Below are 16,890 nucleotides of genomic sequence, written 5' to 3'. Positions count from 1 at the left end.
AAAGCTTCCAGTCTGAGGAAACAAGATCAGCTGAGGAATTGGCGAGGTGAGGTTAGCTGTGGCTTGTTCTGTTTCTCTGATCTTCCAATGTTCACCCCAATAACTGGCTCTGGGTTTGTTTTAATTAATAAGACCCTATAAGATTCCTGCTACCAAATTATATTTATTTAATTAACTAGTTTGTGTGCATGTGTGTATATGAGTATGCACATATACCATGATATGCCTTTAACTTTTAACAGCTTTGTGGAGGTATAATTTACATTTCAAAACCTACCCATTTGGAATACAATCCAGAGATTTGTGTGTGTGTGAATGTATACTGTCCCTACAACCCAGTTTTAGAAATACACTTTGATTTTGTTATGTTTAGCTTTGATGTTTCTAAGATAAATTTGAGATTTTAGTGTCAAGTTACAGACCTATTTTTTTTTTTCTCCATTGGCTTGAAGAAAATTTCCTTCACTACAGGATAGACTTCCTATTTCTGCTTTTTCTTCAGCAATCACAAACACACAGGGTTTTATTTGGCTCATACAGATTTCAGGATGGGACAATTTCACTGAAAAATGCTTTTATTTTATTTTAATAAAGTTTTTCTTTTAAAAATTATCTCTTTTACTTTTTTGAGATTATTATATAATCACATCACGTTTCTTCCCTTTCCTCCCTCCAAACCCTCACATATACCCCTCTTTGCTCTCTTTCAATATAGATTTTTCTTAAATTTAAAAATTACATTTAATATGTGTGTGTGTGTGTGTGTGTGTGTGTAAGAGAGAGAGAGAGAGAGAGAGAGAGAGAGAGAGAGAGAGAGAGAGAGAGAGAGAGCGCAATTTGGAGGAGTAATTTCTCTTCTTCTGTCAATACGGGGTTCTGGGAACCCAACTTAGATGCTTAGTCTTGACAGCTAGTGCCTCTACCCACCGACTCATCTCTCGAGCCCTATTTTATTTGTTTTACCAGACAATCTAGCAGTGATCTGCTGGAGGTGAGTGGACACCACACCTTCTAAGTGCGCATGAAGATGGTACCCACAGTCCAGTTTGTCCTGGCAGTGCCCATAAATGTCTGTGTTCCAGTGTAATTATTTATTACATCATTTCACACTTTAAGGGATTTTGGTTTGAGCAACAAGTTATAGCCACCTTAGTGACAAGCCGCTGAAAAGAGACATTCAGCTCTCCTTATTTGTGTTACAAGATCGCCTCCTAGGAGTGAAAATGGGGAAAGAGTCGGCACCGCCCTGCTGCAGAGGTTTGTCGGGAGTTTGCGATTTCAGAAGAGAGAGAACACAGCAGGGCCGGGCAGTCAGCTCAGTGCTCTATTTGGCAGAGGATAAAACTTACTAACCCCCACTCCTTGCATTATTTCATTGAACTTCACCACAACCTAGCCAGTTACATTTATTTGTGTGTGGATTTGCTGTGGTCCTGTAATCCGAATCCCGTCACAGGGTCGTCCACTGTTCTGCTCATCACCTCACCTTCCACCTCCTCTACCTGTTCAGTGTGACGAGTACAGCTGGTTCCCTTAGAAATTATTTATTGACATCCGTAAAATTATTAATCCCAACACAATTTTATAATTCATGAAATATTTTCCAACAGTTTCTTCGAATAAGCAATAGCTCATTGAAGGACCTTTATGTATCATTTACACGAAATATATTTGTTAATTATAATCCAAATATTAGTTGACTGATCCGACTCCCAGGGACTACATATTGAATGGACTAACTGAGGCGCATGGGTAGAACACAGTGACTTGGCTGAAGTCAGTCGTAGAAAGAAGGGGGCAGCAATCAGAGTCAAGTGTTAATTCTGGCCTAGGGCCTTTCACTGGCCACTCGGCTGCATCATTTCTAAACAGACAAGAAATTTGAGAGCATGCGCACGCAGCGACTGGCCGTTACCTCACAGAAATGCTGGAGGTGGGATGTGGGAAAACAGGTGGTCCAGGAAACACAGCATCGCTGTCATCTGTCCGGCCTCCGGAGAAAGACTACATTTCCCATAAGGCCGCGGGACGCGCACTGCCCCTGCCACGCGGCCTGCACCTCCGCGTCAGTCCACTGGGGGCGATGTGGAGAATCCTCCGCCGCCCCGTAGAAATCTACGCGGCTCCGGGGCCGCTTGCTTCCTGTTTGTCGGACGAGGAGACATGGCGGCAGCGCCGGCAGCGGCTGGAGCTGGGGCCAGCCGGGGGAGACAGTCGGCAGCTACGGCGGCGGCGTGGGGCGGCTGGGGAGGCCGGCCGCGGCCCGGTAACATCCTGCTGCAGCTGCGGCAGGGCCAGCTCACCGGTCGGGGCCTGGTCCGGGCGGTGCAGGTACGAGGCCGGCCCGGAGGGGCGGGGCGGGGCGGGCCAGGCTGGAGCTGGCCAGCGGCCGGGAAAGAGGCCTTTCCAGGCCGCTGCGGGACCGGCCAGATCCCCCTTGGCTGGCCGCGGGGCTGTCCCGTGTGCCTCCCGGACGCTGTCAGCCGCGGTGGGGCGATGGGCAGCGGCCGCCTGGGAGGCCTGCAGGTCTGGGCCGAGTAGGGTCGGGCTGCCTGGGGTATTGATGGCGCGTATGAGCCCTGGGCCGAGTTTCTAGATCCTCATTTCCCTGCGCCACGTCTGCATGTCTGGGGGACCTTGGCGAGTTGGCTTCATCTTCTACTGGCCTCGCGTTTGCCCCTTGTGAGCAAGACGGGGTCCTCCTCACTGCAGCCCCCCCAAACGGTTCGCAAGCCTATCATAAATGTCATCTTCTCAGAGGCCTTAACGTTCCTCCTCCTCTCCTAAAGTAGGTCCCCATTGTTATTCTGTCAAACCCCCCAGTTCGTTTTCGGTTGCGTTATTTTCTTAGCCTGTAATTGCATATTTCTTTGTTGTCTGCCCTTTTCACGCCTGTCTCCCACATTAGGCTGAGCTCCAAACGAGTGCAGAGACTGTTTTGCTAGTGTAGGGCGACGTGCTTTGGAGGAAGAACTTTAGTCAAGCCCAAGTTCAAAGCCCTACTCTCTTTCTTGCTTGGGCAAGTTACCTTTCGGTGACTTAGTTTCCTCATTTAAGTCACATTTTAAGGATATTGTTAAATTCAAAGGAGATAGTGGTGTGACGTGTTAGTGCATTTCAGGTGCATATAAGAGCTGGAGGGTTATCAGTTAATGTTATATTTAATGCCTAGCTAATATTACACCGATTGGTGTCCAATACATGGTGTATGTGTGTGTGTGTGTGTGCACGCGCGCTTGTGGGTTAGTGTAGGGCACTACCTTAGAATAAAGCAGGATGGATGACTCGTTTCATATTTTCCTCATTCTCCTAGGTGATTCCAGAATTTAATTTGAGAACATTAGCGTAGCCGGGCCCACACCTTCAATTCCAGCACTTGGGGGGCAGAGGCAGGCCCATCTCTGGGAGTTCCAGGGCAGCCTGGTCTACAAAGCAAATTCCAGCACAGCCAAGGCTGTTACACAGAGAAACCTTGTTTCGAAAAACAAGGCGAGAGAGAGAGAGAGAGAGAGAGAGAGAGAGAGAGAGAGAGAGAGAGAGAGAGAAACACATTAGCTTAATTTAAAGATAGCTTTTGCATATGGTGTTTTGGGGAATACAAAGAAACCAGTAAGTGTTGAACTGGAGAGGGATGGGAATTAGGTGCATGGATGAGGGAATGGGTGTGAGATTTTTCTCAGTGTACCATTACATATTTAAAGTTAATTTTGAGCCATTTGAATATTACCTAAAGGACTAAAAAGGTGAAGGTGAGATGGTCTGTATTTGCAGAGGGCTGCAGATGAAGGAGCACTTTTGGGTAGCCATATTTTCCTACAGAAACTGTAGATGAGCATCTTTTCTTCATTACATTTTTCTGCATCTGCCTTAAGAAGATCTGAGAAATACTTGCTCTGTCCATTAAGCAAGGATATGTGACTGAGCTGAGTATGTAGGGCAGGCAGAAAGGGGACTAACCTTTAAGGATTACATATATTGGAACAATCAGTGTGCAAGGTGTTCATGTTTTTATTTTGAATGTGAGTTTACTTTTGAGACAGGCTATCACTACATAGATCTGACTGGCCTAGAACTTACTATATAGACTAGACGGGCCTTGCACTTGAGGCAATCCTCCTGCCTTTGCATTCTTAGTGCTGGGATTACAGGTGTCTTCCACCACACCCAGCAGTTTTCAATATTTTGAGCCATGTGTTGAACTCATTTCTTTTTTCTTTCTTTGTTTCTTTCTTTCTTTTTTTTTTTGTTTTTTTGTTTTTTTGAGACAGGGTTTCTCTGTGTAGTTTTGGTGCCTGTCCTGGAACTCGCTTTGTAGTCCAGGCTGGCCTCGAACTCATAGAGATCTGCCTGCCTCTGCCTCCTGAATGCTGGGATTAAAGGCATGCGCCACCACCGCCTGGCTTGAACTCATTTCTTAACACAAATGAGGAAATAGAAGTTCAGAAAGGTTAGGCAGTGTGATTCTAAACACCTCTCCAGATAATCTGTGTTTTAAAGAGAGTGAGCCATAGAAATTCTTTAAAATGCTGAATGAGCAATTTAGGAAAATAATTTGTTTTCAACGCTGAAATGCTAGGTAGGAATGCTAGAAAACTATGTTAGAAGGCTACTTGGAGCCTGATTTGGCTGGTCATTGTGGTCTCCACTATTACTCTGTTGATGCCCAAAGTTTGTTTCGATCACATTACTTTCTTAACCTGTAATTGCATATTTCTTTGATAGTTTTATACAGGTGTGGGAGCTATTTCAGAGGTTGACTTAGGAATTCCTGTCTCCCAAATAGCAGTGATAATGAAGTGGAGACCTTTACATTTCATGGTTTCCTTCCTTAGTAGAGTTCTTCAGTTTTTTTCCTTGCTATGCTCTCCCTATCCCCTCTCCTGCTATGCAGAATAAATTATTTTCTCACCCATATTTCCTTAGTACAGCACACATATTGGTTACGGCATATGGCACAGTAGGAAAGTACCAGGTTTTTAAAAAACTTTTTTTGAGGGGCGCGGTGGGATGGGGAAGAAAACAGATTCATTAAATATACTGCAAGGGCCACAGGCTGGACAGTAACATGAGCATCACCTGCCTTAAAATACCTTTTTAAATAAAAAAAGCACAACAGCTGATCATCACAACTGTTTGAAGCTATACAATTCAGTACTGTTCATTATTCTCACACTGATGCACACCCAATCTCTAGAATTTTGCAGCTTGCAAACCTGAAACTGTATCCACTGAGCAACTCCTTGTGCCCTCCCCAGCCTCCATAACCACCTTCTACTTTCTCTTGCGGGGAGTTTGACAGGTGCCCTGAAGGTTCATCTGAGCAGAATTTCCATATGGTAGTATTTCCCTGGAAAAGACTGGATTTGGAGTAAGATGGGTCTTAATTGAATCCTAGTTCCGACCTTTTTTAGCCAGTGCCCTTAGCCTAAGTTAATCTCTTCAAATCTGTTTCATTATTTCTAAAATGGTAGTAATGACATCTGTCCCATAAGGTTGTTATGAGAATCAGGTGAAACAATAGGTCAGAAAGTTTAGCCACATACACATATTTATTTGATAAATAGTTGCTCTTGCCTAGCAGTAATTAGACTGGACTTTTTGAGAGTGTCTTATTTTCTTTGTATCTGCAGAGCCTGAAACCATGCCAAGCACTTGATAGGAAGGACTCAGGAAACTGAATTGAAATAGTGTATCCCCAGTCTGTATCTGTCTGTAGTAACTCTGCAGTAACCCCATAGCTTTAAAGAGTTCCAGAGTCAGGTCACTTGTGATTTGATACCTGGCATGGATACATACTTGCTTTATGTCTTTGGGAAAGTTACTTAAGATCTGTTTCTTTTTTCTTTGTTCGTTTTGTTCAGACAGGGTCTCACTAAGTAGCCTTGGCTGTCTTGCAACTCACTCTGTAGACCAGGCTGGCCTTGAACTCAGAGAGATCTACCTACCTTTGCCTCCAGAGTACATGTGCCACCACTGCCCAGGACCTAACCTCTTAAGATTATGATGAGGAAAATGAGTTTTTACATAGAAAACATTGAAAAAAGTAACTGAAGTATAATGAGTGTGCAGATACATTAGGTTTAATTATTATTATTTTAACAAATACTCTATATTCTGATGGCTCATAAGTCTGCATTTCCATTCCTGACCCTTTTTTTTTTTTTTTTTTTTTTTTTTTTTAAGTTCCACGTGGGTAGGTATTTCCAACCACCTGCCCTGAATCTCTGTGTAGGTAACTAATGGGCAACTCAAATTTAATATGTAGGAAATCAGAATCTTGGTTTCTCTTCCATCAAACCCCATCCTCCCTCAGTTTCCCCTCTCGCTAAGTGAGACACGAGAGCAGCCTGGAAGAGGACATAGGTCACAGGACTTGAGGGGCTGGTTCCACTGGAGTTCTCATTTGCCTCATTTTCTTCCCGACCTTTTGTCTGTCCTCTGTCAAGGTAATGCATATGCCAAGGTGCTTTGCAGTTTATTCATGCCTTCGTACTCAGCTGCACATTTGATTTTCAAAGAAAACTGGGTCTTAAAATCCTCTGCCTGCAGCTCCCCAGCTGCTTCTCATTGCAGTTGGAGTAAATCTGCTCCCTGTATGACGAGGGGACAGGATCCTGCAGGGCCGATAGAGTTGAGGGGAAAGAGACTGGATAAACTGAGCACTAGAACAATGAATCTGCTCTGCAGATATTCTGCAGCTTGGCAGTTGGGAAGTCTGGGTTATGGGGTCCCTTCTGTTTCCCAAATGCTGTTACTTTGTGACCACTCTAGATTTCACCTGTCTTTACTTTCACCTTTCTTAGACTCTCCCTCCCTTTCTCTCTCCATTTCTATGTGCTACTAAGATTCAAACTTAACCACTCTTCCACACTGCTCTCATCTTAGTTTTTTTCTCTCCTGTCGGTACTGTTTGTTTTAGTCTTTCTCTAATTAGAGTTGACACTTAGGAATTTAAGTCAAGAAAAACCTCTCTTTTCTGCTAGGGGCAGTGTGATACTGAGAAAACATGGAACCAGGTGTAGTGGTATTGGAAGCTGGGAACCCCAGCACTTGGGAAGCAGGGGCAGGACTGCTAACAAGCTCGAAGGCCAGCTTGGTCTACGTAGTGACTTCTAGGCCAGCCAAGATTACACAGAGAGATCCTGACTCAAAAGCTGGACAGCTTCCTCCGAGACACGTCGGGGAGAGAGAGGGAGAGGAAGAAAAAATGAACCTCCTGGATAAGTCAGTCTCAGAAACATATATAAATACTGTTAATCTCAGTAGCATTTGTACCCACAAACCCTAAGATGTATTCCAATTGTGTTGAAACCACAAAAACACCATTGCAAAGGATACAAATATTCAGTGGTTAATACTCCTTATCAGACTGCCCTAGCAAGATATTTAATCTTCATTAATTATCTTTTGAAATGTCTGTTTGCCTGCACTTAGCTATTTTAAGATAGTAGCTATTTTATGTTTAGGATCAAACAAAGAAGATATACATTTGTTTTCACAGAAATCAGCTTTTAGTTATTTTAAAAGGAAGGCAGTAAAGACAATCAGTGAAAATTGTGAATGCCTGGAAATGTCACGTTGACTAAACAGGCTGACAGCTTAGGGAACATGATGTAAGAGATTATCGCTCCGGTAAACTGTCAAACCACAAGTGCTTGAAAAGAAAACCCATACGACACCTGCCAGTAACTCAGCTGTAAAGATGAGTGGATAGTAGCTCTTTCATCACAGGGCTCAGCTACTTGCAAGGAAAACAAACTGGAAATGATTATTTTTATTTACTATATTTGAGACAGGATCTCTCTCTGTAGCCCAGGCTGGCCTGGATCTTACTATGTTGTCCCAGATGGCCTCTAACTCATGGCATGTCTCCTGCCTCAGTCTCCAAATTAACTAGAATTAATTATAGGTATAAACTACCATGCCTAGCTTTACATGTTATTTTAAATAAATGTCTTGTAAGCCAATGTATAAGTAGTAAAATTCCTTCTGAGGCATTTGGACTGTGGCTGGATATGTGGGTATCATGAGGCTTATTCTAGACAACAGCAATTCCCTGCCCCACTCTTCCCTCGGCCTGCCATTCTCCCAAGGCAGCCATTGTCCATGATGTAGCTATTACTTTCACAAGAGAAGGACCCAAGAAGCCAGAGCGCCAGTATTTCTAACTAACTTGTTTATAACGCTGTTTCTTGACATTCAGTTGATAATACCTATTTTCTTCCTCATGTAAAAGATTAGAGTCTGTATGTCACTTGTCTACTATTCTCCCAGTGTCACAGTTTTGGTTGTTGATGTAAAGTAGTTGCATTCTGCTGCTGATGTAATTACTGTTCATAGCACCTCATAAAGACATGTCATACACTGCATGGAGCCTTCTGAAGCTTTCCCAGCATAGAGCTGCATCCTTTCACGTTTGCTTTCTCCATCTGGATACTTGGACCCCAAACTCTAAAACTTCTTTTTTTGTTTGGCTTTTTAAGTTTTCCAACCTCCTCTTCCTCGCTAGAGTTTGGATTGGTATCTTTACAGCTGGATTCTTGGAACTTCCCCTTGTCAAATTCAGGGCATTTAACTCTCGTTTTTTTACTGACTTTCCTGTGTTTTAGACCTTGTTTTCTATCTCTGTCTGCCTTTCCTGGGAATACATTCTGTAGTAGACTCCCAGGAAAGCATGTGAAAAGTAATTTTTTTCATGTTTACACATTTGAAAACATCTTTTACTCTTATACTTGTATATCAGGTCTAACTCTTGGAGCAGGTACATTCTTTTAAACCACATTTTGGTGTTTTGCTCGCTCTTGAAGATGGTGAAGCTGTAGTCCATCCATTCTTGTTTGGCTTGTCAACTCTGTCAGTGGACCACAATTAAGACATTTTAGTTTTGAGAAGTATTGGGATCCTTCCAGTTTGGGATCTGTTATGAATAATGCTGATATGAACATTTGTTCATGTCTTTGGTATGCATTTGTACAACCTGCAGGGTATATGCTGAGAATTGCTGGGGTGTAAGATATGCATAGACTGGCATCAGTATCCATCTCTAGAGTTTCTCAAGTGCTTGCACTAATTTCCACTCCCCTCAGCAGTGTCTGTTAGTATCACGTTCGTGCCACCCTAGAGCTTTGTGTCAGTCTTCTTCAATTAGGGTCTTCTTTTTCCCTTGGATGTTTAATGGTATAATCACTGTGGGTTTAATTTATGGTGAGTTAATGAAATTAAACTCCCTTTCAGAAGCTTCTTGGCAATTTGGACACCCCCTTTTGTGACTTGCCTGTTCAAATATTTTGTACATTTTTGTTATTTTCTTTTAGAAATGATTTTATGTGTATGGGCATTTTGCTTGTATGTGTATCTCTATGTATCCTGTACATACCTGGTGCCTGAGGACACCAGAAGAGGGCATCAGATCCCTTGGAACTGGCATTACAGATGGTTGTAAGCCACCATGTGAGTGTTGACAATTGAACCTGGGTCCTCTGGAAACTCACCACTGAGCCATCTCTCCAGGCCTTGGTTTTCATCTTTGTAACCTAACTGGAAGTCTTTGACATCACTTTTTTTTAAATAGTGTCTCACTGGCTAACCTGGAATTCCATCTGTAAACCAGGCTAGCCTCAAACTCACAGAGAGATTCACCTGCCTCTGTCTCCTGAGTACTGGAATTAAAGGCATGTGCCACCACATCCAGCTGGATATATGCACCTTTTGTAGTGATGTTTTGCAGATATTTTCTCTTGTTCTGTAACTCCTTTTTAATCTGTAAAGATCTTTTTGATGAACCAGGCATAGAGGAGACAGAGACAGCAAGATCTTTGAGTTCAAGGCCAGCCTGGTGTGCATAGTTCCAGATAGACCGTATCTCACAAAACAGCAAAAACATCTGGTGAACATAAATGCTTAGTTTTATTATAGTTTGTTCTATCACTTAAGTGGTTCTTGCTGTTTAAGAATCTGCCTGTTCTCAAGTGCTGAAGACTCTTGAGTATCTTCTGAAGTGGTAAGGATTTGCTTTGGCATTTAGCTCTGCATCCCACTGAGACTGGCACATTTGTGCTGGTAAGGTACTTATCTCTGGACATGTTCTTCATTTACTTTGAGGCAAGTGTTGCCATGTGGCCTGTGCTAGCCTTGAACTCATGCAGTCCTCTTGCTTTAGCCTTTCGAGTGCAGAGATCAGCAGCACATGTCATCAGCCTGGCTGGCTGGAGGTACTCTTTGATTTGATAAGTCACACCACCTTTGTTCTGGTGTGTGCCTTTACATCATGTGTTATTTCCCAGTCTGTTACAGTCAGCCTTTCTGAAGTGCTTCTCTGGGAGGCAGCAAAATAAACTTTGTTTTAAATGGAGTATTTAGTACCTTTACTATAATAACTGACATTTGGGGATTTAAATATATTTATTTAATCCAATACTTGCTTTTCAAATGTCATATCAGTTCTGTGTCCCTTTTGGGCCCCTTATTATATTTGTGTGTTTGTCTGTGTGTACATGCACATGTGCGTGTTTGTGGGGGTTGGTGCAGTTGCATGGATGCATAGTGTGTATGTGTGAGTCAGAGGGCAGCCTGGAGTGTCAGTCCTCAGATGCCGTCCCTTTTTGTTTGAAGCATGGCCTCTCATCGGCTTGACCTTCACCGCATAGCCAGGCTAGCTGGCCTGTGAGCTTCTAGGGATCTGTCTTACCTCTCTCACCTCTGCCATTTCTGTCACCTCTGCCATTGCTGAGTTACAGGTGTATTCCAAACACACCCAGCTTTTTGGGTGAGTTCTAGGGGTCTAATCTCAGATTCTCACACTTGGGAGGCAAGAGCTTTACAGACTGAGGCATCTCCCCAGTCCTTGATGTTTCTTTTAAAATACGATTTTATCAAGACTTAAAACAACCAGCCAAACCCATGCTTGTAATCCCAGTACTTGGGAGGTGGAAGTAGGGGATCAGGAATTCGAGGCTGGCCTGGGCTCCAGTAGATACAGTCTCAAAAAAACAAAACAAAATTACCAATTTTAAGTTTCCATTTCAGTGATTTTTTTTTTAAGTGAATTATAGGGCTGAAGAGACGGCTCAGTGGTTCAGGGCATTGAGTGTTCAGGAGATGGGTTCAGTTCCCAATACCCACATAGCATTTTCCAACCATCTGTACCTAACTCCAGTTCCAGGGGATCTGAAACCCTCTGCAGACCTCTGCAGGCACATATGTGGTGCACATACATGAAGGAAAACACTCATACACATAAAAATAACATAAATAAATGTAAAAAAATACATTTATAAAATCATGCGACTATCACCAGAATGGTTTTAGGGCATTCCTGTCACTTTAAAAAGTTCACTTATGTCTGTTATTTATTTAGTTTTCATAATAGGTTTATTGAAGTGTTGATTGACTTATTGCACACACACCCCATTTAAGTATGCAAGTCAGTAGCTGTTTATACAAAGCTACAGTTACCACAACCAACTTTAGAACATTTCCTGGGAAAGAAAACAAAAACAAACAAACAAACAAACAAACAAAAAACCCACAAAACTTGATTGCAGCACTGAGGTAGCATAGCATTCCCTTAATCCTAGTACTTGGTAGGTAAAAGCAGAAAGATCAGAGTTCAAGGCCATCCTCAGCTACGTAGTGAGTTTGTGGTGAGGATGGGATTAAGTCTCAGACTGAAACCCAAACCAACCCTCTACCTGTAGCAGTTGCTTCCCAATTGATATCTCTGGCCCTTGGCAGCAGCTAAGCTTGTTTTCTATCTCTATGGATTGGCTTGTTCTGTGTAGTAGGAGCTGTCTGAAGTTCAGTTGCTTTTCCCTGTGTCCTGTAGAATGTCTGGTAATCTCCCGTGCGAAGCAGGAACCTGAAGGACCATTTCGCCTTGTTCAGGCAAAATTCAGTGGTCATTTTCCTATGGGTACTGTATGTCCAGTTTATACAACATATTATTAAGTAGTCTAGGCAAGAGCAGTTTCTTGCCAAAATGGCTATTTTTACCATAAAGAAAGCAAACTCCATATGGAGTTTCTTTGATGCCCATCATCCTCTTTGAAGTAATTGGTACTGCCAGGAGCAGACGTGTCTCATCATCTAGAAAAGTCTAAGTTTTTAAACATTTTAAATCCCATATTCTGTACATCTTTGAAGTGTTTGAAGATTACTTACCTAGTTGAAATATATCCATGTATACTTAAAAAACTTAACTAACAGCCAGGCGGTGGTGGCGCACGCCTTTAATCCCAGCACTCGGGAGGCAGAGCCAGGCGGATCTCTGTGAGTTCGAGGCCAGCCTGGGCTACCAAGTGAGTTCCAGGAAAAGGTGCAAAGCTACACAGAGAAACTCTGTCTCGAAAAACCAAAAAAAAAAAAAAAAAAACACTTAACTAACATGACTATAGGTTTGATTATCATAAATGACTAATTATTCTGTATTTTTAATTATATATTACAATTTTTAATGAGTTGCATAAACATAATACCTTAAGAATAGAAATATATATACAGTATAACAAAATTAGCTTTAAATTTATATCAATAAGCCAAAATCCATAGCAATGTAAAACATTTCAAACAAGTTGTTGCTCTTTAAAAGTAGATTCAATAATCTACCCTTTCATTCTGTCATATCTATATCATATCCTTTTATTTCTTTTGGAAAGAGATTGACTATAACCAATATATATATAACCAATAACAATTTGTAATCAACCCCTAAACAAAGACAGACATCCATAATCCATTTTTTAGGAACGTGGGTGTAGTTTTCTAGGCTACTTCCTGCTGATTGGGGGCACTGGTAGTCTTATGGGGACACAAAGAAAATTTTAGGATTATGGTCAAGCCCTGACTGGAGTAGTCTGTGAGGCTGTATTGTGTGAGCCAGTTGCCTTGAGGCTGTTCCAGATGTTGGATCATCTGGAGACATCTCAGGGGGTCTTCCTTGATGGAGCCATATTAACCTGGAAGGAACCCACAGCTTCTCATCTTCTGTAGAAAGAAAAGCAGAACCTCTTTTCCAAAGCAACATATCCTTAGAGATAAATTTTAAAGTCAAGATACTTTTAAAATATATATATTGGGCCGGGCGGTGGTGGCGACGCATGCCTTTAATCCCAGCACTCGGGAGGCAGAGCCAGGCGGATCTCTGTGAGTTCGAGGCCAGCCTGGGCTACAGAGCGAGTTCCAGGAAAGGCGCAAAGCTACACAGAGAAACCCTGTCTCAAAAAACCAAAAAAAAAAAAAAAAAAAAAAATACATATATATATATATTGGTTTAACTCGGTAGCCTTTACAATCAAATGTCTCTTACCAGTTAAAATCTCAAAGACAACATAATGCAGACTCTCTGTGTAATTTCCATCTTTACCTGGCTTATTATATTTTTTACATATTGTTTGATTTTTTAATATTTTTATGACTATATCCTTTCTCTTTTTCTCTCAAGCCTACGTACCTTTTTACATACATTGTAAACTGTTTAGAGTTTTATTCCATCTGAATCTGTCTTGATTGTGAATCTGTAATCATTTTTTCACCATTGATTTAAACTGCAGTGTGTGGCTAGGACCAAAGCAGTAGCAGCACTGGCTGTTGGCCCCATCCCATTAGGTTTTTTAACATGACGCAGGTACCAATGAGTCATGCTTATCTTTCCAATTCTGGGAAGCAGTATTAAATAGTATGCCTGTGTTTTTAAGCCTGTGACTGTGCTCCCAAGCCAGCAGGCAGTGGCTGGGAGAAGTCTCTTTGTATTTCAGCCTGTCCTGTCAAGAAACCTCAGGAGTCTGCCATGTTGCCGCTGAAGCCCACTGTGGCTAGGGGATGCATCTCTGTACTGTGGCCCACCATGAGCAACATGAATTAGGAAGCTGTTCTTGGCTTCATTTTAGAACCTTTTTTTTTTTTGAGACAGGGTTTCTCTGTGTAGCTTTGCGCCTTTCCTGGAACTCACTTAGTAGTCCAGGCTGGCCTTGAACTCACAGAGATCCTCCTGGCTCTGCCTCCCGAGTGCTGGGATTAAAGGCGTGCGCCACCACCGCCCGCCCGGCTAGAACCATTTTTTAAAAGCTTTTTCAGGTGTTTAGATAGAGATTCTTGCCCCACATTGGGTGCCAATATGTAGCCATAAGTTTCTCTGGTCCCACCCGGCCCCACAGTCCCGTGTTTTTCCCGTCCCGCCTGGCCTTGCGATCCTGCAGCTGCTTATAAAACAATCACTCAGAGGCTTATATTAATTACCAACTGTATGGCCTATGGCAGGCTTCTTGCTAGCTAGCTCTTTCATCTTAAATTAACCCATTTTTGTTAATTTATGTTGCCACATGTTCTGTGGCTTTACCTGTGTCCCATTACATGTTGCTCCTTGGACAGCAGTTTGGTGTCTTCCCCCATCTCCTTTCTCCTCTCACTATCTCTCTTGGATTTTCCCACCTGGCTCCATCCTGCCCTGCCATAGGCCGATGCAGCTTTATTTATCAACCAATCAGAGCAACACATATTCACAGTGTACAGAAAAACATATCACAGCAGTTCCGTATATTTTTTATATTAAATAGAATCAAATAAAACGTGGTCTTTTGTGTGTGGTTTCTTTCATTTAGAATAATGAGCCTTCAAGATTTATCTTTGTTGTATGTATCATTTCTGGCCAAATAATATTCCTTCGTACAAATGTCCTATAATTTATTTTGTCTGTTCAGCAGTTGATGGACACTTTTTAGAGACTTTGCCCACTTTTATTTGTAAATTTTCTATAGTATATGGTTTTGTTCTATTTTTGCGTACTGAAATTAATGTTTGTCATGAGCCTTTGTGTGCAAGGCTTTTGTGGACATTGGCCTAGGAAGAGAATTGCTGGGTCATAGGATAATTCTGGAGAGAGAGGGAGAGAGGGAGAGAGAGGTCGTGTGTGTGTGTGTGTGTGTGTGTGTGTGTGTGTGTGTGTGTGTGTGGTGTGGTGTGGTGTGGTGTGGTGTGGTGTGGTGTGGTGTGGTGTGGTGTGGTGCTGGGGTCTATCCCAGGGCCTTGTACACAGCTAGGCAAGTTGGCAAGTTGCACCACTCAGGTACATCCACAGGCCTTGGGGTTTTGAAACAAGGTCTTGCTAAATAACTCTTGTAGGCCTTAAATCTGTGTGACCCTCCTCTCTCTACCTCCAAGAGCTAGAATTAGAGTCACACTCCACTCTTCCTGGCTGAGTTGAACTTTTCAGTCCTTGCCAAACTGTGACTGCCATTTTTCTTTTCTGCCTGGAGTCAAAGAGAGCTAGCTCCATTTCTCCGACTTTCACAAACACTTATTTTCTGTCTTTGGGGTTATATGGTCTTGGTTGGTGTGACACATAGCTAGCTCGTGGGATTTGCTTGCTTGTTCCCTGATGACTACTGATACTGATCATTTTCCATGCATACTGGCCATCTGTCTGTCACCTTTGGAAAATGTCTTTTTAGAGACTTTGCCCACTTTTATTTGTAAATTTTCTATAGTATATGGTTTTGTCAGCATATCCTTTTCTTTTTATATATGTCTTGGTTGTACCACTCAAAGAATGGTCCATTTAATCTAATAAAATTTTGATCATAGAGTTGCTCACAGTATTCCTTTATTAACATCCATGGGATCATCGACCCTACTCGTAGTTTTGACATTAGTAATTCGTATCCTTTTTGTTGGTTAATTAGCCTACTTAGAGTTTATTGATTCTATTTTTCTTTATAGATCCAATTTTTAATTAAAATTTTTTCCTCTACTGATTTCCTGGTTTTTTAATTTAATCTTTTTTTTAATTTTTCTTCTTTATTTTTATTTTTTTATATTTTTTTGGGGCAGGGGGTCCTTTAAAGACATGGCAGCAACATGTCTTTAAATCCCAGCACTCAGGAGGCAGAGGTGGGCAGATCTTTGTGAATTTGAGGCCTTGCTATTTTACACAGTGAGTTCCAGGACAGTCAGGATGACACCATTAGACTCTCAAAAACCTACCTAAAACAAACAAACAAATCACCCCCCAAACAAACAGAACAAAAATTGCTTAACCATTGGGGAATCTCATTGCTCTGAGGCTAGTGTCAAACTCGTGTTTGTCCTTGTACCTCAGCCTCCCAAGTGCTGCTGAGATTACACATCTGAGCTGCCAATCAGTGCACTGCCTGGTTCTGTGCGTCAGCATGACACAGGCTAGTCATCAGAGGAAGGAGCCCCAGTTGAGGAAATGCCTCCTTGAGATCCAGCTGTAAGACATTTTCTCATTTAGTGGTCAATGGGGAAGGCCCAGCCCATGGTGGGCTGGTGGTCCTGGGTTCTGTAAGAAGGTGGGCTTAGCAAGCCATGGGAAGCAAGTCAGTAAGCAGCTCCCCTCCATGGCCTCTGCATCAGCTCCTGACTTCCTTCAGTGATGAACAGCAATGCTGAAGTGTAAGCCAAGTAAACTCTTTCCTCCTCAACGTACTCTTTGGTCATGGTGTTTTGTTGCAGTAAGAGAAACCTTAACTAAGACAGTCAGCTTGAATTTAATTATTTTTGGTCTCATTTTATTTCTTATTTTCTTCTGCTTTCTTTAGGCTTTCTCTGGTTTAAGGTAGAAGCTTAGGATATAGACCAGAGCTATTTCTTCTTCGCTGATACATGCTTTTGGTACGCTAAATTCTTTCCTAAATCCTGATTTTGCCATTTCCTATAAATTATCTTTTCATTTAGTTCAAAATATGTTTACATATTTCTGTTGAAGCTTATTTGACTTACGTTATTTAAAATAGGTTACTTCATCTCCAAATACCTTAAACTTTGCAGCTGTTTTGTAGTGAACAGACTAGTGAAGTCTGGACACATTACTCAGTGGTTTGGGAGCACACTTTGTACAGTTGTACGTTTTGAAACTTGCCAGGGTGTGCTTTGTGG

General features: G+C 42.1%; 1 protein-coding gene across 2 annotated transcripts in view; it reads left to right on the top strand.

The window, feature by feature from the left end:
- Positions 1-2,039: 2,039 nt before the first annotated feature.
- Trpc4ap (transient receptor potential cation channel subfamily C member 4 associated protein) overlaps positions 2,040-16,890 on the top strand; it is a 75,090-nt gene continuing 60,239 nt past the window's right edge. Inside the window, exon 1 of one of the 2 annotated variants that reach the window (XM_059261727.1) lies at positions 2,040-2,331. In XM_059261727.1, coding sequence (XP_059117710.1) covers positions 2,164-2,331 — 168 coding nt within the window. In that variant the 5' untranslated portion in view covers positions 2,040-2,163. The remainder of the gene's footprint in view (positions 2,332-16,890) is intronic. The other variant, XM_059261728.1, reaches the window with a different exon arrangement.

The sequence above is a fragment of the Peromyscus eremicus genome, chromosome 4, assembly GCF_949786415.1.
Source record: "Peromyscus eremicus chromosome 4, PerEre_H2_v1, whole genome shotgun sequence".
In the NCBI taxonomy this organism is placed as follows: domain Eukaryota; kingdom Metazoa; phylum Chordata; class Mammalia; order Rodentia; family Cricetidae; genus Peromyscus; species Peromyscus eremicus.
This window is presented reverse-complemented; position numbering and strand designations above follow the sequence as displayed.